Source organism: Annulohypoxylon maeteangense (genome assembly GCF_022496945.1).
Source record: "Annulohypoxylon maeteangense strain CBS 123835 unplaced genomic scaffold GGS22scaffold_15, whole genome shotgun sequence".
Lineage (NCBI taxonomy): Eukaryota > Fungi > Ascomycota > Sordariomycetes > Xylariales > Hypoxylaceae > Annulohypoxylon > Annulohypoxylon maeteangense.
The window spans coordinates 233,358-257,498 of NW_025953262.1; the positions used below are offsets into that span (position 1 = coordinate 233,358).

At 47.5% G+C, this 24,141-nt stretch overlaps 6 protein-coding genes across 6 annotated transcripts; 3 read left to right on the plus strand and 3 right to left on the minus strand.

Annotated features, from left to right (window-relative positions):
• Window positions 1-6: 6 nt before the first annotated feature.
• GGS22DRAFT_44466 (endothelin-converting enzyme 1) lies at window positions 7-3,418 on the minus strand. The gene is made up of 6 exons (XM_047967100.1): window positions 3,098-3,418; window positions 2,562-2,654; window positions 2,315-2,505; window positions 1,654-2,190; window positions 1,321-1,602; window positions 7-1,266 (listed from the first exon to the last, which is right to left on the minus strand). The coding sequence occupies exons 1-6, from the start codon at window positions 3,315-3,317 to the stop codon at window positions 217-219; spliced, it is 2,373 nt and encodes a 790-aa protein (XP_047816289.1). The 5' UTR covers window positions 3,318-3,418; the 3' UTR covers window positions 7-216.
• A 7,098-nt stretch (window positions 3,419-10,516) lies between these two features.
• On the plus strand, window positions 10,517-17,422 carry GGS22DRAFT_44508 (uncharacterized protein). The gene is made up of 2 exons (XM_047967101.1): window positions 10,517-16,713; window positions 16,775-17,422. The coding sequence occupies exons 1-2, from the start codon at window positions 10,765-10,767 to the stop codon at window positions 16,991-16,993; spliced, it is 6,168 nt and encodes a 2,055-aa protein (XP_047816290.1). The 5' UTR covers window positions 10,517-10,764; the 3' UTR covers window positions 16,994-17,422.
• Window positions 17,423-17,733: 311 nt separating this feature from the next.
• GGS22DRAFT_169459 (uncharacterized protein) lies at window positions 17,734-18,990 on the minus strand. Its single transcript, XM_047962324.1, has one exon. It carries the CDS (start codon window positions 18,484-18,486, stop codon window positions 17,851-17,853), a length of 636 nt encoding a protein of 211 aa, XP_047816291.1. The 5' UTR covers window positions 18,487-18,990; the 3' UTR covers window positions 17,734-17,850.
• A 484-nt stretch (window positions 18,991-19,474) lies between these two features.
• On the plus strand, window positions 19,475-21,872 carry GGS22DRAFT_169461 (phosphoglycerate mutase-like protein). Its single transcript, XM_047962325.1, has 3 exons — window positions 19,475-20,045; window positions 20,110-20,565; window positions 20,650-21,872. Exons 1-3 carry the CDS (start codon window positions 19,991-19,993, stop codon window positions 21,567-21,569), a joined length of 1,431 nt encoding a protein of 476 aa, XP_047816292.1. The 5' UTR covers window positions 19,475-19,990; the 3' UTR covers window positions 21,570-21,872.
• On the plus strand, window positions 21,570-23,131 carry GGS22DRAFT_169462 (uncharacterized protein; the record flags this gene model as incomplete). The annotated part of the gene is made up of 2 exons (XM_047962326.1): window positions 21,570-21,592; window positions 21,923-23,131. Exon 2 carries the CDS (start codon window positions 21,962-21,964, stop codon window positions 23,126-23,128), a length of 1,167 nt encoding a protein of 388 aa, XP_047816293.1. The 5' UTR covers window positions 21,570-21,592; window positions 21,923-21,961.
• Window positions 23,132-23,343: 212 nt separating this feature from the next.
• Window positions 23,344-23,756, minus strand: GGS22DRAFT_169463 (uncharacterized protein; the record flags this gene model as incomplete). The annotated part of the gene is made up of 1 exon (XM_047962327.1): window positions 23,344-23,756. A coding segment is annotated over exon 1 (191 nt), but the record flags the coding sequence as incomplete, so codon positions are not given.
• Window positions 23,757-24,141: the final 385 nt, after the last annotated feature.

Sequence of the window (24,141 nt, forward strand, 5' to 3'; positions counted from 1 at the left end):
TTGAAATCCCCAAGAAGACCTCGCACTTATCACCCGCGCTTCAAGTAGTCGCCGGTAATCAAGATTATGGACTCGGTGTAGAGCATTGTGATATTAAAGTCAAATTCGTTCAATTTAGATAACTCCATAATTCCCTAGGTACAAGAATCGAAATGGAAGATATTAGTGAATTTTCCTTTTTATGATTCTCCGATTGTCAGCTCGGCGCCGCCACAATCACCACAATTCGCAAGTGGGCTCTTTAACAGGGCAATTAAAACTCTCCCTGAACGCCCTCGAGTTCGCCGTAGTTCCCAGTACGCGAGCGAACGCAGGTGAGTGAGGGTCCGTGTAGATGCGCTGGATCGCCTGTTCCTTTCGAACCTTGCCGCACCACCAATTGCCGTAGAAGATGAAAAAGAGCTGCTCGTGGGTGAAGAAGTCTAGCCCTGGAAGGCTCTGGTCAGGCGCGGATGCTGTGCGGTCCTTCCACGCCGCGAAAGCAGCAGAGACGCCACCGGCGTCGGCGATGTTCTCGCCGAGGGTCAGCTTTCCGTTAACATGCAGGGGTTCGCCATTGTTGCCCTGGACCGTGAAATTGCTGTACTGATCTACGAAGCAGTTGGCGCGCTTATCAAACTCCTGGACTGTGTTATTTGTCCACCAATCCGTGAAATTGCCATGCTCATCAAAATGTCTACCGGAGTTATCAAATGCATGGGATAACTCGTGACCGGCAACCGAGGCAAAGGCGCCATACGATACATAGCCAGGCAATCCCAATTCAAAGACGGGGAACTGCATAATGCCAGCTGGGAAAACAATCTCGTTACCAACGGGATTATAGTAAGCGTTGACAATGTCAGCTTGCATACCCCATTCGCCATGGTCAACTGGCTTTCCGAGGGCTGCCCAACCTCTTTTGGTTTCCCTTTCATTGCTTAATAGGGTGTTATTGAAGAATGAATCCGAAATGGTCAAGCCACTATAGTACGCCTGCAGCGCCTCTGGATTTGTAATGTTCGGAGAAGTGGTGGGGAATCCGATCTTTTGGTCAATGTTGTTCACCTTGTTCGCAGCCAATTTCTTGACTGAGTCATCCATCCAACTCAGATCATTCAGCTTCGAGATAAATTGGTGCTTAATATCCATTATAATTTGATCGCCGTATTTCTTGGCTTCATCGGAGAATGAAGCCTCAATATAAAATCGACTAAGTATCCAGCCAAGGGTACCGTCAACATAGCTAACGCAAGTCTTCCATCGTTCAGACTTTGTATTTGGATCCTACGAATGGTCAATTATTCCACCATCAGAAAATCATAGAGGATGAACACATACCTTTCCAGAGAGAACGTTGCCAAATTGGACGATGGGCTGAACCTCTGGTCCCTCGACATAAGAGGAATATGCATCAACCAATTTCCAAACTAGATAGCTTTGTATAGTAGACTTAGAAGTGTTAGAGATGATCTGAGATACGTTGCTCAAAAATTCCGGGAATGCCAGCAATAGGCTGTCTGCTGTGTAATTTTCGGGAACCAAAGCCTTCACAATTGAATCTAAACCGACTGCAGGGCCAATCTTTCCAGCATCGGCAAGTTTGACAATGTTGTAGTATTTCTACGCTCATTAGCATTTTTGTGAGTTTGCGATGTGAACCAAAAGTCTTACAGTAACATCTGACTGGTCCTCAGGGGGTGGTGTGATGGCCGCAATCTTCTTCTCGAGATCAATAACAGATTGAGCAAGCTCTTTCGCCGATGCTCTTGAGGAGTTGGTTGGAAGCAGGGCAGCGAAAACTTCTCCAAGCATAGTCTGATATAAGGCCACGGTATCGGCATCCTGGTAATACTCCGGTGAAGGCAATGAAAGTCCTGCAGGGAATGCTTGAACAATGACAACATCAGGGTTCTTATCATCAGCGCCGACACCAAGACCTACAAATGAACCAACCCCTATCTTCTCTAAGAGAAGGAGAGTCTCGCTGAGAGCAACATAATCTGCTTGTTGGACTGACTCAGACGCACCCTCAGCGACAGGGAAGGATGCAATAACTTGGTCTATCAAGCTAACAAGAGGCGCAACACCTGATTTCTGAAGGGCTGTCTCGTTCATGCATGAATTGTAAGCCTCCTGTATCATGTTAAAGTTGTCTTCGTCAGAAGAGGCGGCAATCCTTATAAGATTCTTAGGCGAAAACGATGAATGCTAAACCAGAGTTAGTAAGACCAGCCATTTTCTAAGTACAATTCAATTATTCGATATTTGCCACGGCGATCTCGCAGATTCTCTTTCTACATATTGGAGTTATACATCGGGTATGATCACATACCTCAGACTTAGTTGGATATGGTGACTCTAGAATATGCCTTAGGGTAGTTTGTCCATTTTCGGACATTATAGTGCCCGTAGAGTAGGAGGATTTATCCTGTGGTATATCATGGCGATCGCCGAAGCCATCGCAGACGAGGTTATCGAAGTGAGTGCAAGCATCTATTGTCTGGTAATTCGGTGATAGATTGTCTATTGACTTTGTAAGTTCTTCTAAGCTCGAATCAAACCAATTGGACTTTACTAACAGAGAATTTCGGACGCTGCGTGAATGCAGGCCGGCGTCAGGCACAACGACGCATTCATGCCTGGCGATGGTTTCCGTCGGCTACGGGATAGCACTATATAAACACTAGATATTAGACACCTTTTTCTAGATGATTTTAAGGAATTGTGTATATAGTGACGAGTTAGAGGTTCGGTGAAAAGATATAAATTGAGATTTTCGCAGGTATAGACGGGAGGTGCAGAATCGAGTGGAGCTCAAGCTCGGCGAAGAGGATGAATTGGCGGGTGAATAGGTCTCTTGTCTTTCTTACTCCGCCATTTGCTTCAACGCATACCACCTCGGGTTGACCTTGCCTATGTAGCTACAGGCCGATAATATACCTTAAGCAAGTGGAACAATACTATAAAGTTCAACCTTGACACAGAAACGCGGCTAGGGAGTACTTGTGTTCAGGATAAACAACAGAAACGGGAAGTCCCAACCTCGAATGGCTTAAAGAATAGCAAGAGCATGGAATTTAAGATGAACATTGAAGGAGCATTCCAGATAACTTACCCCCAGATACAATTAATATTACGATAAAGGCGACAATGAGAAAAACGCTCACGAAAAGCGATATCCAACGACGGCGCCTCCAGGTTTTAACCTGGTCGTCGAGATGGGCGAGATCACTCTCCTGGACAGCATCATTTCCGTTCTCGTCAGTATGGTTATTTCCCGTGCCACGGAGCAGGGGTGTTCGCTCGTCATTTCGAACTTGACTTTGGTCAGCCATGTTCGAATGTTGTGTGTACAGATTAGTTGGTGACGATGGATTCGAGCCAAGAGACACCGGCAATGTCGACTCCAGTTTCTACGCTACGATCAACGCAGTCGTATAACCAGATTCTCGCGGACAGAGCCCACAGCGGGATAGTACAATTAGCTACGTCTATCCAAGAAATAGCAACTTGTACATATCCGCGTTAATGGGGTCGTTATGTGTAGCAATGAATATATGAGGTGACGTCTAGATGAACATGTGCATTAGTTAAATGGTAAATGGGAAAGGCAACAAGAAATCCACGGCGGCTGTTGGCGGAGCAAAGAGATTCCCCACAAGCTGGACTTGATTGGATGGTGAATGACACATACGGTACCTAAAAGCACTAATTTCCGGGGTAGCTACTCTATTTATAATGGATGCTGAGCCCTGATTGGGTTCAAAACATGTCATATGCTAGCTAGCGGAAGCTTATCCTAGCACGCCCAGAAAGGGGTTGAATGTGGGGCTAAACAGCTGACAGGCACCCGACGAAGGACAGACATTCCAACGTCGTGAGAACTTCAAAGCTTACATTGTTGCTTTTCATAAAAGTCCAAAAGAATCCGATACCCTCCGGATAGATAGATACCTCTATATTATGTAATTTACGCCATGTGAGGGTTGGTTTTAAGCTACCTAATTATAGCCCCGAAAGAGATCTTGTCATCAAGGTCAACAGCTCCGTACTCAACTTCAATATGAGAGTAATAGAAGCATCTCCCAAAGCTACAAGCAGGTCCGCTTGGTTATATAAAGATATCATGATTTTATCATATCTAGGAGCTTGTAACATGGAATCACTTGCTAACTTTCGAGGCTCATATAGCGACCTAGATCAGTAGGTAGGTTTATCCTAACACTCTCAATGTAAAATCTAAGTCCTTAAGCGCCGAGATGATATAAAACATATTAAATCAGCCCGTTAAAGATGAGCCGATGGCTGAGGTCCCTGAAGAATGGCATATATATCATGTGTTAGTGTTCTGCAGTCTAATAAATCGGGATCAGTTGCTTGTCCATTCAAGCATGTATCTACCTACTCCATTAAAGCCGAGAGATCATCGACGTAAGTAGGTAATGCAAGTGAAGCCGCTATTCCATTCTCTCTTGATTTTGAATGCATGACCAAGCATCCATTCTTATATACTAGATATATGTAAGTGTGTATGTGCGTGTATTTTTTTTTTTTTCAAAAAAGGACCAAAACACCCCCCAAAAAAAGCGAGAAAATACAAGTAGCCATGTTGAATAATGCGACAAAATAATTCTTCGACTTGGAATTCTAGCGCACGGGCCACCCACGATTATCGTGACTCGTCACCTACGACGACTCCTCGGACTATGTCCGGACTAAAAGGTTATATAGTAGAGTAAGATGGTTGTCAGGCATGGACCACAAGCGCCTTTCAATCGTGGAGATAACGGAGGGCCCCCGTGACTCAACGGTTGGAAGTGTAGGTCAGTAAAAACTCTTGCCGGGCGAGATGGGGTTTTTCGTAGGCTGGGACGACTTCCCGTCGGTGACGCGGAGAAGCTGTCGGTTCAACGACTACAGCTTCCGTCTCCCGGCCGAGCTTTTTTGCTTTTTTTTTTTTTTTTTTTGGTATCTCCCATGCCCACTTCCGATATTTATCGTACCTACCTGTATAATATTAGCTAGCTATTTCACTATTCTTCATCCTCTCATCATTTCTAGAAAAACAAATTACGTTAGGCACATAGATAACACATAATCTGGCACATATACCAGATTCGCCCTCGAATTTCATCATCATGACTCCTCAAGGAATGTCTATGCAGCTCCAGACCAAGCATTCTTCTTCACCTGAGCGCATAGCCCCTGAGGCCGCAGCACTCCATCTAGGGCGCCAGCATCATAACCCTAGACCAATGACTGCCTAGAATAGCTTCAAAGGACCGTAGGAAGCAGCATCATCGATATTCTCACACGACTTTCTGCACATTCTCGACGTCTGCGGCTCTGTTTAGCTGTTCCGAGGCTGCATGCAGCCTCGACGAATACACCGATAGGAAACGGCGGGATGCACCATAAAGTAATTTGCCAACGTGTTGGTGTAGGTTCTCAAGTTTGCTTCGTAGATGTTTCCCTAGATTATTTCGCTTGATCAGCAATTATGCCTATCCTTCCGGGCGACTGTAGATGCAAGGGCACAAACGTTTAGAATAGCGAGCATGACTCGATCCCCTTTGGTATATTGATAATAGTGATGTGATTGTTGATCATATACGACCTGAGGAACTCGAGATCCCGCTCGCTCTCCCCTAGATACAGTACTTGGGTCTGACAATCTGGTATTGTATATTCTTTTTTCTCTCTTTTTAGATAATACGATCCCTTCAAATACCATAGGTAGTTATAGTTAAATTCCATCGGTACTCCCGGTATTCAATGGAAATTAATTGATGGTTGGTTGTACGTAGTTGGCTGAGGGAGACTGGGCGGTACTCCGACCCCTATTCAGAATACCCCCTTACCTACCTACCTGCCTTCTATGGGTGTGCATTCACACCAGCTGGCAACGATGGGCATAGTCCATATTGATGCATCTGCGTCTTTAAACAATCCCTTATTAGACGCGGACTTTTATATTCAGCCTTCTTTTCAGGCCACCAAGCCATAAGTTCTAGACTAACAGCTCTTGACGCTAGTTGCGGCCTCCGTGGCAAATGATGACCAACCAACCAATATCGACCATCTCGGACATCTGGGCATGTTTGTCTCAAGCTGCCTTCATATGCGCACTTAGAAGAAAATGGGACCTATGCAGATAAGAAAGTCCTGATGCTGCAGCATCTGAAGTATGAAGCAAGTCTTCATCTATGAGGGTAAACTGAAGTGGAGCGTCATTCCTAGAGAACAAAGAATCGATTTGCACTTAGCTTACATAGGTAGATCGTGACCGCGTGATAGCATATCACAAGACCACGAGTTTTTGCCTCCTACCGTCAAGTCATAGCGCATGAGGGAGTTGACTCTTGGCCGGACCTTCATCACTAGTGACTCCGCTCTTACCTCAGAAACATCATATCAAGTGCTCCGGAGCTGAGGATATTGTGGCGACCATGAGTTAGATGAGTAGGTATCTAGTTATGACACTGTATGAGTATAGATTTACGACCTTTTTTCGGAATACTAGTAGTGGCGATAAGTAATGCTTTTATGTGAGGCTATCTTCAGCTTGGCTGTACCTAGTCTAATAAGGGACAAGCTGCCCGATGCGATAGTTTCATGCGGTGTCACATGAGCTTTCCGCCTCCGCGCACACTGTAGTGTAACCATCTCGGAAGACCACTCACGGACCGGCATTGGTGGGGGCGTCCCAAAGCTCGCGTATCCCTATCTTGATCTTCCTATTTGTACGACTGGGACTTTCACTAGATTCTCTAGCGATGCCGCTTAACAACGTGGCTATGATACTTACCCGAGAGCTTGGTATGAGACAACGTAGATCGTCCGTAATGATCTTAGATGGATATCCCGATTCTGTCATTTATCGTACGATTTCCTGTCCGTCGGTGGACGATATATCGAATATTGAAGCCAAAAGGCGTGGAAAGTCGATAGTTGCATATGGGACCCGTGGTGGTTCCGTGCCCGGCCCTAAGCGCATTTCTTTAACCTCATCAAGCATTGTCCGTGTCGAGAAAAAGACCCATTCCAGTGCTCGGTACTTAATTGGGATGTGGATAATAACCTGATTGATGCGGTGCTGTGGGCCTGGAGCAGTGACCATCAACGTATTCTTAGCCGCTGGGCTGCGTGTTGAAGAGGACTAGATTGACGGGGCACGAGCATGAAGAGGGACGACTCGGCCGGCGAGGTTGAAAATCTTGTATCGTTATAGGGCATACTGGGACTACCTTGTTCCTCTAAGACCATTTTAGGACGCTTTTAGAATAAGGCTGCGTGTTCGTTGTAAGTGATTGTCGTTTGCTTGCGCAAGGAACCGAATGCGTCCCTGGTATTTATCCTAATATTAGGACCAAATACAGGGATTGGGGCACATGATAGAGCATCTTAATATCGTCACTTATGCCCGACCAGCCGACGCGTCTTTTCTTGTCTTTTCTCGGCTAGCTCAATCTCTTTCTCGTATGAATCAAATACCTACTTACCTAGGTACAGTACATACTATGTGCGGGTAGATATTCTCGATCGAAATCAAGAATTTGAGATATCGATTCCTCTAAATTGAGCCTTAATCCCGAAGACCTGGGTTATACGAGAGCTAAGATGACGACTCGTTGCTGAAGAATCAATTGATGGATTTTTTATTGCTCTAGTTCCTTGGTTGTAATAGGTTAAAAGAAGAGAAAGACCCTTATTTCCTGTCAAGGTTTCCTATACCACCCAAGTGCCTATCTGGGTAACAGCTGCCAGGTATGCTACAGGTACCTAGGTTCCTGAACCTTAGCCTAGATGGATGGCCCGTGTGAGTGGTTTAGGTAACTGAACCCCTAAAAAAAATGCCGTTAGGTTTCTATTGGCCGCAAACATTAAAAACATTAAAAACGCTTCGGTTTATAACGTCAATTGATAGGCCAAGAAGTTACCTGCAGTGTCACGCGAACTGACACACATTTCGTCATTGTGAAACACAGGAATGATAAATGGGCTTATGTTTTATCATATACTGTATACAAGTAGTGAAACAGGTGAGAGTTTGAAAAAAAGGTGAATGTTGCGAATTGCGATCTGTTGGAGTACAGTAAGCTGCTACCAAGGTATCTGTGAAGGTATGTATAAGTTTCGGGGTATCAGCAAGTTTCTGTGATAGTGTAATCCAATGAACACGGTGTTCAACAATGTGCGTATGCTGGTAATGCTAATCTTCATCAAGCTTGGATATAAATGACATGATTTCTGAGCGCGCTTGTTATTGATTCGTACCTAGGTATTGTCTATCGGTTTATCGGTTGCTAATCGCTTCATTAATACGCCCAGCACGCCCTGCAGGCCCTGCACAGCGTTGTAAGAACCCCGAAATCCGGAAGATTTAGGTATCAACGGTCTCTGTTCCTTCGGGATCAGCAACGCCATAATTCCATAGCTTTGACATTTAGTTCCATGAGAAGTGAGATAGTTTCTGCAACATACATAGCAGCATAGTTCGACATTTATTCTTAAACGCGAATTCCCATCGGACATTCTTATCCGTTAACAGCTAGCAACCGTGCAACAAATTATAAAATTCCATCCCTCATCCATGCAGGTAAGATGACGTACACAATGCAATGACGCACTTGGCTTGTGCTACCAAAGTTGCAGAGATGCTTCTTCACTTCCCATGCATTGCGTCGAACTACAGTACTTTGCCTTATATCCCAAGTTGGATTGGATCAATGGTAGTCTAGGATAGAAGAGAGTTAGAAAGAGGTTTCAGTAGCGAAAACCCATTGGATTTAAATTCCCTCCATTGACCTGATCTGCTCACAAAAAAGCACCAGTAGAACTAGCTGATCCTTAGTTGCATCAGCTGTATTTACGACCATTGGCTAGGTTCGAGGAGGGCTGGGGTCGGGAAGATCGTGTAGGTATTCGTCCGGTCAAGAACCGCGAACTCACTCCAACCCCACCCCCTATTTACGTTTGTGACCTTTATACTCATGCTTGACCGCTCTTATTATCGACAAGGTTTTATGTTTGAGCTTTTTTTTCTCTGAATTTTTTCATTCCTTCGATCGATGACATAATATTGCGTCGAAACGCGGTGTGCTGATTTTCCAATATACCTAAGTTAGTAGGTACCTACAGTGCTTAAGGTACTTTAACGACAATATGATTTGTTTTGTAATGAAAATAATAAAAATAAAATATAATAAATATATATAAAATAGATATTATGAGGGGACTTTCGGACCCTGCTTAATGTCCTCGGTATGATGTATTCGTACTCTCTCCGTGCGCGCAGGTTATAAATAAAAGCCTTGATACTACGATACCACCAACATAACTGCTAACACCGATACACCAAAACACCAATACCACACACCTCTCGGACTTTTTTTCGGTAACGCAACTTGGCAGCTAGCGAGTTCGTGACAAGGCGAAGTCATATGAGAACGCGGAGGGCTAGTTTAGTGTCTAGCTGAGAAGAAGGTGGGAGAAGTGGGAGAGGTGGTAGGTTGGAGTGGGTGTGGTTGTCAAGTGGTTAAATGGAAATCGTGTTTCTCTCTTCCAGGGTCCGGGAGCTTTGTGGGTTGTGGGCAATGGACAATGGGCAATGGGCAGTGGGCAGTGGGCTGTAAATGAAGAATTGAAGATCAAGGTATGCTGGATGCTGGGTATGCAGAAGTTGGAAGGAACTGGCTCACACACTTCGGCTGGGCGGGGGAAACAGATTACCATCCTACCATCGTTCTCTACCTAGTTACTTCTTAGGCTTTCCTTGATTGGCTTCGATTAGGTTAGAGAGGATCCAGAGAAAGTCTAAGCAGATGCAATTATCAACGTGGACAGAAAACCCACCTGCCATGTCCCCTACTGCCCTATTCCCTACCACCACTAGCCAATGTTGCTCTTTCCTGCCCTTTTTAAATTTTTAGCGTACCCGCAGTATTGATGTACCGATGCAACTTTTATGCCCTTCCTTTCCCTTTTCCCTTTTCCGCCTGACGTTTTCTTGTTCTGTTTAGCCAGTGCTGCCAGTGGTAATGGTAGATCATGATTATTACTTGCTGCTAATAATTTACTTGTTGACCTGTCAAACACTTTCGTACCCTCCGTATTCTTCGTACCCTACCTTTTTCCCATTTGCAACCTGAAATACATACCTACCTAGGTACCTAGTAATATATAAGAATAAAAAATAGAAATAACGGGAAAAAGAGGGCGGCAGACAGACGAGAGGGGACCCGAATACCTGACCAAACCCATCATCGCCTCTGCTTACGTACATCGGACGTGTACCTAAAATAAATCGACTCGAAAGCTTAGGGGTCTTGGTCTTCTTGGTCGTCTTGGTCAGCTCAAGTTGCTCCTTAAGGTGCTCCCTAAGTGCTCCAGCCTACAGCCTACGGATGTACCCGAGTCGCAACTAGTCCGTATCAAACTGCCACTAGGGGCACTGTCTGACGTAGGTAGTGACCCAACCGACCGCTAGCGATGAGCCTTGCAATCGACACAAGACGATGCCACTTACCGGTTTTGAACTGTTCCTAGCCGAAAAAGAATCACCATCCTTATTCTCACTGTCACCCAACCAACATACGGCAATTCAACACACCTCTCCACGGTCGTATGCTTGCTTTGTATAGCCCGTATACTCTAATATCCCTCTATAACGACGATAAATCCCATAATCTATAGGTATTAAACGAATGCGAATGCCGAGATCACGAGCACGCAGTGAGATTCGTCCCCGACTTTGCCGCATGGGGGCGCCGTGAATGAGGAATGCCATCTCATCAACACTACTCAGGACCGGACGAACCACGTAACCCCAACCCCGTAACGCCCTCCTATTCCCCTGGCCATGATCCGACTACATTTCAACCATTGAATACCGAGAAACAGAGTAGTCCTCTCCGGACTAGTTTCTCCGAAGACATTTTCGATTCCATGCGAAACTTGTCAGGAAACGCGGTAGGGCCGACGAATCCTGATGCACCCTGGCTGACTCTCGCATCTTCGAGCGTAAATCACGTTAATTTGAAGGGTGGTGGGTTAGACGCGATCGGTGTTGGGATATCCCCATCCGTCGCTAGAGATGTGCAATCGGAAAAGCATGAATCACGGAGAGGAACGACAGGAGCTGGCACGGGTGCAAGGAGAAAAAGTAAAGAAGTTAGCATTACAGGAGATCCGCCGGAAATCATAGATAACAAACTATCTATTAACGAGTATCGGGCACAACTCGCTAAGGAAATGGAACGTCGAGAACAAGCCGTTCGAACCTCTCCGTCGCCCACGCGAAATGCGTCAGAGGAGACGCGCGTATCGCCTATAAAGGAGGAATCTAGTACCACGCCGTCCCCGACGACGACTGACTCGGATATCCCGACCGCTTCAACCGAATCTAACAGGACAGTCCGCGGTGGCATGACCCCGGGTTTCTCGGCTCGGACACCGTCCTACCCCTTCCCTCGCATGACCACTCCTAATTTTTCCGCGACATACTTGCAGCATGTTCTTAACCAACAACCTCCGACCGGGGCCGTCAACCCGGCGGGCGCACAATTTGGTGGGTTCGTGCTGCAAGATCAAATCAGATCCGACCCGTCGACCCCCGCATCGGCCATGACGTTCTTACCTACCGGCGTGGCTACCAAACCGTCGAACCTCGATTTCCCTACACCTAGTCTTTATGATTTATCGTTAATGCTATCGGCCGAACCCGGCTTGGAGGCATGGTGGAATACGGTTGTCCAGATCATGACTGATTATTACAAAGCCGAGAGGGTAACTCTTTCTGTGCCAGCTGACCCGACAGACGTCGAAAATGTGCCTTGGGGACAAAAAGCCACGTATAACGCTCTAGAGGAAGATGACATGAGCATGGTATATCTCGCAAAAGGGACCGCCGCCTGTAGCGAAGGTGATCCACCCGAGCCTAGATCGAGTTCTGAGGACCCTAATAAGGGTAGCAAGCCCACACGGCCGGCAATACAGAGCCGGCATTCTTTTACCGCGTATGAAGATCAAATAGGAAACCGGGAGGTAAATGCAGAGGAGACGGCTTCCTCAAACGCTCAACGGCCTGGTCTGGTTCAAAGGAGTAAAAGCTATTACCCAGGGACAGATAAATTAGACCCGACCTCACCCCACCCGACGTTAAATAGGCAAACGCTTGAAGAGCATGACGCTATCGAAGAGCAACAGCCTGTCCCGACGTGGGAGGCTAAGATGGAGCCAACGAAGGATGGTAAAGGCCGTCTACTTCAGGTATTGCAAGGTCTTGATTTCGAGGCCGACCCGCTTATCGACCATGACGGCATCACTCGCGTTGTCGAGCGAGGGAAGGTGATCGCTTTAACTCGCACGTACCCTTATCTCGATCCAACTTCTGAGGAGAAACAGCAACAATCTAAGATCGCGAAACCTGTTCCCGCGGAAGATCATAGGAAACAATTGTCAAGCAAATTTATTCGATCCGAATCCCAGACGAAGCTATCCACGTTATTGGCCAGTGCGGGCGCTCCACGATCCCTGAGTCGAAACAGGAAATCGCTGTCGGTAGATAAAAAAATCCCCAGTCTGTATTCAACATTCGACGACGTTCTGCCTCGACCTCCTACCCCGAAGTACGAAGAATACGAGCAAGCACCCCCGTCCCCGTGGTCCCAATCGCCGGCTCCTTCACCTGCCGTTCGAGCCGACCCCTCAGAAAATCCCTTCTTCACAGATGCTGTAGTCGATGAAGAGTCGTTCAACCCTGGACCGAGTCCCCACGACTATACATCAACTCAACCTCCCGAGGCCATCGGTGTTGATAACTCCTGGACTGTCCTCCATATACCCCTCAACCATGTCCTCTTATCGAAACCACCTCAAAAATTCAAGTTAGATCCCTCTGCGTTGGAACAGAAGGCTTCTCAACGAAGCCACTCGGAACCAATCGTAAATCCTGCGATGTTACATGAGCGTCCATCTACCGAAGAATTAGCCAAGAAGAATAAAAATTTGCCTATTGCGATCTTGTCGATCTTAACCCCCATTATACCATATCCCGCCAATCTGCGCCACTCACTCGAACACCTCGCACCTCATTTAGCAGCAACTTTTTCCCTTTGTCGACACTATTCAAATCTTGAGACAGAAGTCATGGGTATTCATCGGAAAAGACCATCTACGAGTGGCTTCGGTGCTATTGGCCCTGATGGACGACCAGTAACAGACCCTATTATGCTCACTCGTCTTAATGCCCCCTCGCCTGGGGATGTATCCCAACGTTCGGTTACCGGAAGTCTTACCAGCCCCAGCGAGTATTCAGGTCCGTCCCGAAGTATTAATGCCTCTCCCAGCGGAACGCCACTTTGGGAATCTAATTCATTCGGGCTCGTTGTTGAAAGGCGAACTACCGGTGCTAGCCCCAACCAACCAGGGGGCGACAGCTACTTCAGTTCGGTCCCTAGAAGCGGAAACATTCCTGCGGAGGTAATAGCTCAACGAGCTTCCAGGACAGGTACCAAAGAAAGTGGGCTTACAATGGCCAAGCAACTGAGGCGGTCGGGAAGTCTTCTACATCATCAACAAGATCTTAATTCAATTATGAAGGATACCGAAGGCTCGGACATCGCTCGTAATAGCGGAGTCTTCGACGAAGCAACTCTTAACCAGATATCAAAACAAAGACCTGCATCGAAGGACTCTTCAGATATAAACACTAGAGTGGAGAACCAGCAGTCCCAGCAAGACGTCGATGATAGTCGGAGACGTTTGTCCAACCAGAGCATGCAGTCAGGCGGCCACAGGCATACCTTATTGCATTCATACGGCGGTGACTTCTCATCATCCTTCCAGTCATTGCCCCCTAGCACCTCCCTCCTCACAAAACCTACATCGCAGCCCCCAACGCCAATCCGACCTGGGTCTGCATCTGCACCACAAGTTACTATGCTACCGCCTTCCGACCGCCTTAAGGGACTAATGCTCGACTTATTACCAGTACATGTATTTGTCGCGTTGCCGGTACACGGGGAAATTGTTTGGGTTAATAGTAGGTACTTAACTTATAGGGGTCAAACTCTGGCAGATTTAGTTGCGGACCCTTGGGGAAGTCTACATCCTGAAGATCGCGAAGAGTACATGCGTGCTTGGGGCCACTCTCTTCGGTCTGGTGATCAATTTGCTCAATCCGTTCGCCTTCGTCGCTTCGACGGTGCATATCGGTGGCATCAGGCTCGCGCGGTAGCCTCGAGGGATAAACGAGGTGTTATAGTCCAATTCATCGGCTCGTACATGGATATTCACGACCAGAAAGTTGCCGAATTAATGGCTCTTCGACAAGAAGAGATCGAAATATCAGAAGCAAAGCACCGTCTACTTGCAAATTTGATTCCCCAGATAATATTTACCGCGACCGAAAACGATGGGATAACATTTGCAAATGAGCAGTGGCTATCCTACACCGGCCAGAGCGATGAAGATGCGTTAGGTCTGGGTTTTATAGACTTCGTGCATCCGGATGACCTGGCGAAATGTCGGCTGCCAGCAGAGCGCTCGGCAGCGACAACACATTACAACGAGGAGACGAAAGTAGATATATCCATCGATGATTATACATCGACAGGGATCAAATCGCTACTTACAAGCGCTTATGAAAAACAACCAGAAATCTTATCTCAAAACATGAGCTCTGCTTCGGCACGTGATTTTGTCACGGCGGACCTAGGCGAACTATTCAGGCAGGGGATTCTTAAAGTTGCGACTGATAGCAATGGCCGGCTTTCTTATACTACCGAGGTGCGACTAAGATCGAAATCTGGCGAATACCGGTGGCATTTGATAAGATGTGTGGAGATCGACGACGTTGTTTTCGGCAGCGGTGCAAGCTCCTACTTTGGCTCGGCGACCGATATCAACGATCACAAGCTGTTAGAGGGGAAGCTCAAAGAAGCAATGGAATCCAAGGGCAGATTCTTAAGCAATATGTCCCACGAGATCCGCACACCACTAATTGGCATATCCGGAATGGTGAGCTTTTTACAGGATACAATACTGAACGAAGAGCAGAGAGATTACACAAACACAATCCAGACCAGCGCCAACAGCCTTCTCATGATTATAAATGATATTCTGGACCTATCCAAGGTTGACGCCGGTATGATGAAACTCAATTTTGAATGGTTTCACACCCGATCCCTTATCGAGGATGTTAACGAATTGGTATCAACCATGGCAATTGCTAAGCGGCTCGAACTCAACTACATCGTGGAAGAAAACGTACCATCTTGGGTTAAAGGGGATAAAGTGCGAATTCGGCAAGTACTTCTCAACGTCATTGGCAACGCCATCAAATTTACTGCCGCTGGAGAGGTCTTCAGCCGGTGTAGGGTCTATGCGTGCGATGCTCTCGAGCTTGGTGAGCACCAGATCATGCTGGAATTTTCGGTCATCGATACCGGACGAGGTTTCAGCAAAGAAGAGGCAGAACTCATCTTTAAGCCCTTCAGTCAGATCGACGGGAGCAGCACTCGCCAGCACGGTGGTAGTGGATTGGGCCTCGTGATCTCAAGACAGCTTGTGGAACTTCACGGAGGGAGAATGGATGGAACTGCTGTGCCTGGAAAAGGATCGACGTTTACATTCACTGCTAAATTTGGTCTACCAAGTTCCGAGGACCATCCGAGTGTCATTAGTACTCCGCCGATGACTGCGTCTATGCGATCTCCGATGGAAGGCAAGCCGACACATGCCATTAAACCACTTTTGCTACACAGAACGATGGATTCCGTCTCAACTGCTAGTCCCAGCTCGGATGTGGACGTTTCGTCACCAGCGCTAGAGTCGTCTGGTAGTTCAGACCCTTCACTCCGCTCCATCCGTACTCAGGATACCATACGATCCTCCGTCTCATCTGTGAACGTCGGCCTGTCGCATTTCAGCGAAGCCGCGAAGGCTAGCGGACAAGACATTTCTCAGATGAAACTTGAGATGCCTTCTGGGAAGATGTCGCCCCAGATGATGCCTACGCCGGATGGGACTAAATTCCCCACAGACTTAATACAATTCCGACCACCAATGTATTCAATCCTCATCATTTGCCCTCAGACTTATAGCAGGGAAGCCACGAAAAAACATATCGAGATGACATTGCCGAAAGATGTTCCGCACCAGATTACAGCTATGGCAAGCGTGTCGGAAGCTAAAGCGGTAATCGGAGGACACGAATCTGTCACCTTCACCCATATCGTTCTAAACCTTCCTTCGGCTGAAGAGATCGTGGGAGTCGTCGATATGATAATCGCAAGCTCTGGCGGCAAGACGTCAGTACTCGTCTTAACAGATTCCGTGCAGAGACAAGCGGTCCTCAAGCTAGCGTCGGATGCCGAACACCAACAACTTCTGGCAGAAAAACGAATAATGTTCATTTACAAGCCAGTGAAGCCGTCTCGATTTGCGGTGATTTTCGATCCGGGTAGAGAACGTGACCTCAGCGTTGACTTGAACCGTTCCAGCGCCGCACAGATGGTCGAGAATCAGAAACAGAGCTACCTAGACGTAGAAAAGCGAATCGGAAACAAAGGATACAAGGTTCTTCTCGTCGAGGACAATCCGGTTAACCAGAAAGTGTTGGTCAGGTATTTGAGGAAAGTGGGCATCGAGGCAGAGATCGCCGCAGATGGCGTGGAGTGCACCGAGAAGGTGTTCGCACAGCCCCCTTACTATTACTCTTTAATACTGGTAAGTTAGGGATCTTCGAACAATAACTATTATGGTAACAAACTGACGATGTTATGATTAGTGCGATCTTCATATGCCTCGCAAGGATGGTTATCAAGCTTGCCGAGAAATTCGACAATGGGAGGAGCAGGCTAACCTACGCAAGTTGCCTATCATCGCCCTGTCGGCAAATGTTATGTCAGACGTCCAAGAGAAATGCGCTGCCGCAGGTTTCAACGACTACGTTACGAAGCCGGTCGACTTTGTCGACCTCAGCACGGCGATGTCTAAGTTCTTCTGATCAGCCGGATGATACGGCGACCAGTTAGTAGCAAATGGGTGCTTTTTAAGACATGATAAGTGCATCTGTACGGCGTTCCCAGGAGATAGAGCTTTTTAAAAAGGACAGCGTTGTATACCACGAATGCATCGTCAGGCGGTCGAGGATGGAGATTATTTTTTAAAAAAAAATCATTTGTATTTTCTGTTCAGTTGGCGCATGTACCACTATGATAGGTAGGGCAAGGCCAAGACGCCACCAGGGTTGACAATCGGGTTTTTTACGGGACAGGCGATGCTTTACTACTTACTAGGAGGAATTTGTACAAAAAGCAGGCCGGCAACCAATCGACGGCGGCTCATATATCCCTCCGCTAGCATTCATGATGACTTCACGGCTTACAATGGGATGTTCGATAGAGAAATTCGTTGAGGAAAAGCGAAACCAGGGTAGCTCTTTTTTTTTTATCACTAGTTAGAAATGACTTCAAGGGATGGCTGGTTAAGGGGCTTTTTTTCCTTTCCCAGCCGTGAAAGCCCTTGATGAGATATTCATATTCCCACACTGGAGTCGAGGACTTTGACTATGTTCTTTTGTTCTGCTTTGCTTCTAGCTGGTATGTTGGTAAGGGTTGACGAAAGCGATATCACTTGGTTTCACCGTGGGCTTAGGTAATTTATGATACCTTTTGCAAGTTTTATATGTCCTTTTGTAATTACATACACATGGTGCTACATTATCAGAATACAGTACTGTTGGCAAATTATTAACATTGGATGCCTTATGCGACCAACCTGTAACTCCTGGCCCTATTACTTTTTTCCGCACCCAAGTAGACTACGAATTGATGGGTATCACTATGTATTAATTCCAATCCTTTAGTCCTCCTCAATGACAATCCCCTTCGGTTCTTCCGCCGACGCATCTCCCGTCGCGGGTGCTTCATCATCAGTCTTCTCCGCCTCATCCCCTTTATCCCTCATCAAATCAACCCTAGCCTTCACACCCTTCGCCGGCGCAGAAGCAGCACCAGCTGTCTTTCCCCCTCCTCCCCCACCATTCTTCCCCTTCGCCTTCCTCGCCTTGGCCTTCTCGCGCTTCTCCCGATTCTTCCGCGTCTTCTCATCGTCCTTCTTCTCGCGCACCTCGCGCGTGCGCTCGAAGTCCTCCCGCTCCCGTTCGTCAGCTACCTCCTCGTCCATCCGTCGCAGCCGCTCGTACTCCCGCCGCCGGCTCGCCTTGTACACGTGGAACTCGCCAGACCCGGCTCCCGCGCTCGATCCCTGCACATTCGTCACGATCTCCGGGGGTGGCGGCAGCGCGCGTCTCTTGCCCCCCGTGAGCGCGGTTGAGGCGGACGAGTCCGGGATCCGGATCTCTTGGTCGGGCTTCGCGAAGAGGACTTCGACTTCGCGCGCTTGCGCGGAGAGAGGTGTCAACGCGCGCTTTTTCGTCGGCCGCTTGGAGCGCGGGTCCGCGGATGTGGGGATGCTTTCGGGGCCTTCGCCGGACATGGTGGGATGATGGGTGCGTAGTAAGGCTGCAGTTCGAAGCTCTATGAGGTAGGAGTAGGCTAAGAGGCGGATCTATTTCCCTGCCTAGACAGACCGGATGACAGCTGAGCTGAGCTGTGGAGTCGGCGCCAACCCCCTTTTCTCCTTCCTTTCCTTTCGTTTCCGTTCACCTACCCGCACGGGTGGTAGCGAGGTCGTTGATGAGTCGTTGTTTCTGCGTCGGGAGTTGGGATGTTGGGGGAGGCTCTCGCGATTCGAAGTACGTGGTCGTATGTTGGTGGCGTGACACGATGGCCTTTTTCGTGATGGTGAGAGCGAGTGGTTCGGAAAAGGATGATCTTGGATGCTTCTAGAAGCGCGCGATGGGGTCGGATTGCGCGAAGGAATAGATGCGTCGGTCCCTTATTGATTGTAAGCCGTCGCGAAAATTTGTGCGACTTGTATCTTCGATGCAAGGCTGCAAATGAGAAGAGTTGGGATGATTATGATGACGATGCTGATGAGGCTGTCAGAGAAAATAAAAGTGGGTTGGATGATTGAACGGGACAGCGGGATTGGAACGCCACATTTCACCGGATGTACATACTGTATTGTATCATGCTGCGATTGCTGCGTAGTACAGAGGTACAGGCTACAGCAGTAGGCTGTAGGGAGTAATAACCTTAGAAGACCCCGGGTCGTCCCTGCAGCGTTGCGCTAGAAGGCAGATCCAAGTGCAGCCCAACGCTGGAGCCGAAATCGGTTGGAGGGGGTCGGCCAGATGGGAAACTTGTTTGGGGCCAATCAGAGAGGAGCATTTACAGACGACTGAGCGTTTTAGGCTTCCTTGACGCATGGCTAGCAGGGAGACCCCGACAATTCGGCACAGCAAAAACAAATTGGTTGGCAGGAGTGAAACAAGAAGCCCAACATAGTTGCAGCGATAAAACATCCTAGTTAGCAGCTGCCCCCCCTACTTCCAAGAATCACCATTTTTGTAATCCGGTAAAATCGTAACATCCAATACAATTCAATACTCTCCAATACTTCCCAATACTTTCCAATACATATACCATCTGAAAGTCGTTTGTACAACACAGCGTCTGCAACGTGTTGCCGCACTTTATATCACTTTATTTCACTTTATAACTCACCTAGAAGAGACATATAATTTAAAAGTACTTTAAATACGAGAGTGCCTATCTATTCATGATTTGGAATCGCTCTTCTGTCTAGCATTTTACCTAACCGTACCCCACAGTCTTCTGACGTACTCGATCGAGTCACTTGCTCAAGCTTGCCACATTACCTCGATAACTTTTAGAACATTCCAGGTGCTTTTAACTCGGTCAATATCGACAAGTTCTCGAAACTCGAACTCGAACTCGAACTCGAAATTCGAACTCCCCCGAACCTCGTTAGCATCTAATCTAACGAAACTCATCTTGCCTCGCTCTCTAGAATATTGCGCCATCGTAGGCGCTTTGTAGGGAAAGATCTCTAAGATCTAGCTAGGGCTTTAATCATGGGTCGTCCAAGGCTTATAATACTGATCAGACATGCTCAGTCTGAGGGCAATAGTACGTCGTCTACCAACTTTTCTCCGAAGATTCAAATCCGAAGACTTACATATCTGAATAACAGAGAACCGCGAGATTCACCAAACCATCCCTGATCACAGAGTCAAGTTGACCCAGGAAGGATGGCAGCAAGCTCGTGAAGCTGGTCTCAAGCTACGAGCCTTGCTTCGACCAGACGACACCCTCCAATTTTATACCTCGCCGTACCGACGAACGAGAGAGACAACCGAAGGGATTCTAGAAACTCTAACATCCGATGATCCTGATCCCTCACCTTTCAAGCGTAGGAACATGAAGGTGTACGAGGAGCCGCGGTTGAGAGAACAAGATTTTGGAAACTTCCAACCATGCAGTGCCGAAATGGAACGCATGTGGCAAGAGCGTGCTGATTATGGACACTTCTTCTATCGTATTCCCAACGGCGAGAGCGCTGCCGACGCTTATGACCGTGTATCGGGATTCAACGAGAGTCTATGGCGTCAGTTCGGAGAAGATGATTTCCCCAGCGTCTGCGTTTTAGGTGCGTAATAACCCCATATATCCCCTCATACTATTTTTAACCATAACGCGAGTCATTCCTTCTCTAACACTAGCATTATATTAGTAACCCATGGTCTTATGTCCCGTGTCTTCCTAATGAAGTGGTATCACTTCTCTGTCGAATACTTCGAGGATCTACGCAATGTCAACCATTGCGAATTTCTTATCATGAAGAAGCAATTAGACAGCGGCAAATATGACTTGGAAAATAAGCTTAGGACGTGGTCCGAACTACGCCGTGAGAGAGAAGCCCAAAAGGCAAAAGAGGAAAAGGAACTAACTGATACCGGGAGGAAGAAGGAATTAAGCAAGATAGAGAGGCAGAACAGCCATCCGATTGCACCACGCCGTTGGGGCGGCTGCCCTCAAGGTTGTAACCATGGAAAGGATTTCAAGATACGACGCGACCTAGCAGAGCTACGGCAGCATGACGAGGACAGCGCGAAGAACGGTTTTGCCCATGCTGTTCCTGAGGTTAATGGCACTATAGCGAGTCGTCGTACTCCGGCTAAGAGGGTTCAAGGACCCAACAACTCTGATGACGATTCAGATGATCCTCGCGGTAGAGCCGCACCTCACATCGACGTCATTAAGGCCCAGGAAGAGGTTGTTTCTTCCCCAGATGGAACACCTTCATATATCACAATCGAAGACAGGCTTCGAAACGCGCTCAAGACTCCACAGAAGTCGATGTTTTTACATACTGGGCGCGACTTCGGCGGCACGTTATCGGGGCACGCTAGCGAGGAGGAATTCTCGGAAAACGATGCCCGCGAACGTCTTGCTGCTAAAGTCGCGCGAGTTAGAAACGGTGAGAGGTCGTTGCTTAATGGCAGAGATCCATCGGTTACACGACACGCGCACGCTAATAAGCTTGGTGATGCGCCGAACAACTCCGACCAAGGATCCGATGGAGGCGATGAGGCGGAAGATATCGACAAGGCCGAGCGCGAGGATAAGAGCATCAGAGGCAGTGTCTACTAGGGCGGAGTCTGGTTGGTTTCAATGTATGTTACCTCTTTCTCACATATTGGAGATACCCTTTATGATTAGCGCATATGAATAGACTGGAAAATATGAGGTCTTGAGATAATTTTAGGTATGCTGGATGGACGAAATGAATGATTTTCAATGAAGCATATTGAGAGATTTCATGTATACGACTAAGAGTAACTCTTCATCTGTTGGTCTATTTCTTTTATGAAGCCATATCTGTTTCTTCTCGAAATGTTAACATAAAGCTACGGTTCACTAAGTGTGTTTCTGCCCTTTGAGAATTCACAGAACTATAAATAGATATTTATCAGCATCATCAGTACTTACCTTACCTCGTCTAGTATCCAACCATCCTTACTTTCTCTTATCTTCACTAAACCATGTCTCATCATAGACCAAGTTACTTATTCAATGAGAGAAGATCATCTCTCGTTAACCCTACCCCGATAGAGGATGAACCTACGGAGCAGAGAACTGTTCGGCGAAAGTCCTCATCTCATCAGACTTTAACAATAGCGTTGGAACAACTTATAGAACATCGAGACCGCTATGGGCCTGACGCAGTACCTCCTCGGGACATTTTTGCCTCATGGCTAGAGGAAAATAAGGAGTGGTTCATTGAAGCGAGAATAGCCGCTCGTAACCGTGGTCGGAAGCTCAATATCAAGACAACTAGGACAACCCAAAGGGCGACGGGCATCACACAGGCCCTCCGGTCTAGGGAGAGCGGGATACGAAAGGGGACACGCAATCCGCCGAGCCGCGCGGGAGCAGTCCTGTATCCCTCGGATAGGGAAGAACGGGCGCAGTTAGACGTCGTCAAGAAAGCCATCATCTTCCACCAAGACCACTTGGACGAATATCTCCAAGAAGATACCGAAAGTCATAATAGCCCAGCGGAACAAGGACAGGAACAAGATGAAGAAGCTACTCCTGCTCCAATAACCGATAAACTCAATCCCGAGCATCCAAAACCACCAAGGAAAACATCCAAAAGCAACCCCTCCACCTACCCCTTCAAAAACACCGATCCCGATATCGAAGCCGAAATCCCCCCAATCTCTAGTAGCAACAACAGCACCCCCCAAACACCCAACCCCTCACAAAGAAAACCATCCCCGCTAGCACCACAGCACAGATTCCACATCAACCACGTCGCGCACCTAGCCCCGACATACATCGTCGCCGAGCTAGCGCGGCTGCGGGACGACCCGAGATATAAGCGTGGCAAGCGGTTTAGGTATGACTTTAGCGCTGCTCGCCATATAACCAATACGGATCATGTCGGTAAGAAAGTGGTGCAGCGGAACCCGCAAGAACGGCAGCAACAGCGACGGAGTAGGAGTAGGAGTAGGAGTAGGAATAGGGGAAATGGGGTTAGTAAAGGTTCTAAGAAAGACCGCGATCGCGATGTCCTACGCGCGCATATCCGCGACGCGGGACTGGTGAGCGGCGAGGCGTGGGTTGATGGGTTTGAGGGGGATGGGGTTGTGGGTGTTAGGCTTGTGGGGAGGCCGTTTGGAAGGGATGGTGGAGCGGTTAGATAGGGGTGGGAACGGAGGGGGTTTGGGTTTGGGTATTAATTCTTAGGAAATATGAGAGAGGGGCGGAGGAGGTATGCACTTTGTGAGTCTTTGTTGTGTGGGTGTGTTTTGTCTACAATGGAGCTGATATCTCGATATCTACTAGGTATTATTCGTGCTTCTTTATACGTACGTATCACCTATAGCACTTTGGATGCAAGGCTATCTTCTAAGCTGAGGGGTGAACTTGTATGTGTATTATTCTAAGAAAGGTAAAAGGTCTTATGAGTAGATATCCAGCCTTATTGTTGTTCAGGTATCCACATCACTCTCCTTCTCATTATAATCATTCTCGATTATCTAATTACCTTCTATACGTTTATAATCTTGCTCCAGGAGTCTCTCGCTTGCATACCACAAGCTTCTGAAGGGGTGGCCATCGTCAACGTAAGCTGGGAACAAGTTGGTGCCGTTGAACTCGTTTCCAAGTGTCAATCCACCTGGGCCTCTATGCGTATACGTATTTCTGGGACAACATCCTTCGATATCTTCCATCCTCTTGCTAGCATACTAGAGGTTTCTAGCCAGGGCGCCATCGTCGTAACTCGTCGGTGCTGTCATACTAGTTCTACTTGGATGGGTGATTTTCCACGGCTTCGGAACTTGTACGTATTTTATGAATAGCAACGAAAAACGATTGCCCACAGCAAGCTTGAAACTTCGAGAATTGCCCACAACAATCCACGTGACTTCCGTTATCTCATCAGCCACCACGCCTCAATCGCATTGCAGGAGGCTGTGTACACGTCATCTGAAGAAGTTCAAATCCATGGGAATCTACTAGATTCTTTCCTTTATTACGATTCCGGACCAGGATTGGATGCTATCTTCGGCACCAACTGGCGAAGCCATCGACAACAGGAGCGGTTGCGAAGATTAGACTATAAGGTCTCAGTCGTCTTGGATAATGACGATTATCAATAGCGCAATATCTATTGTTGCGGTAGCAACCTTCTTTTGTATTATTTATTGGTAAA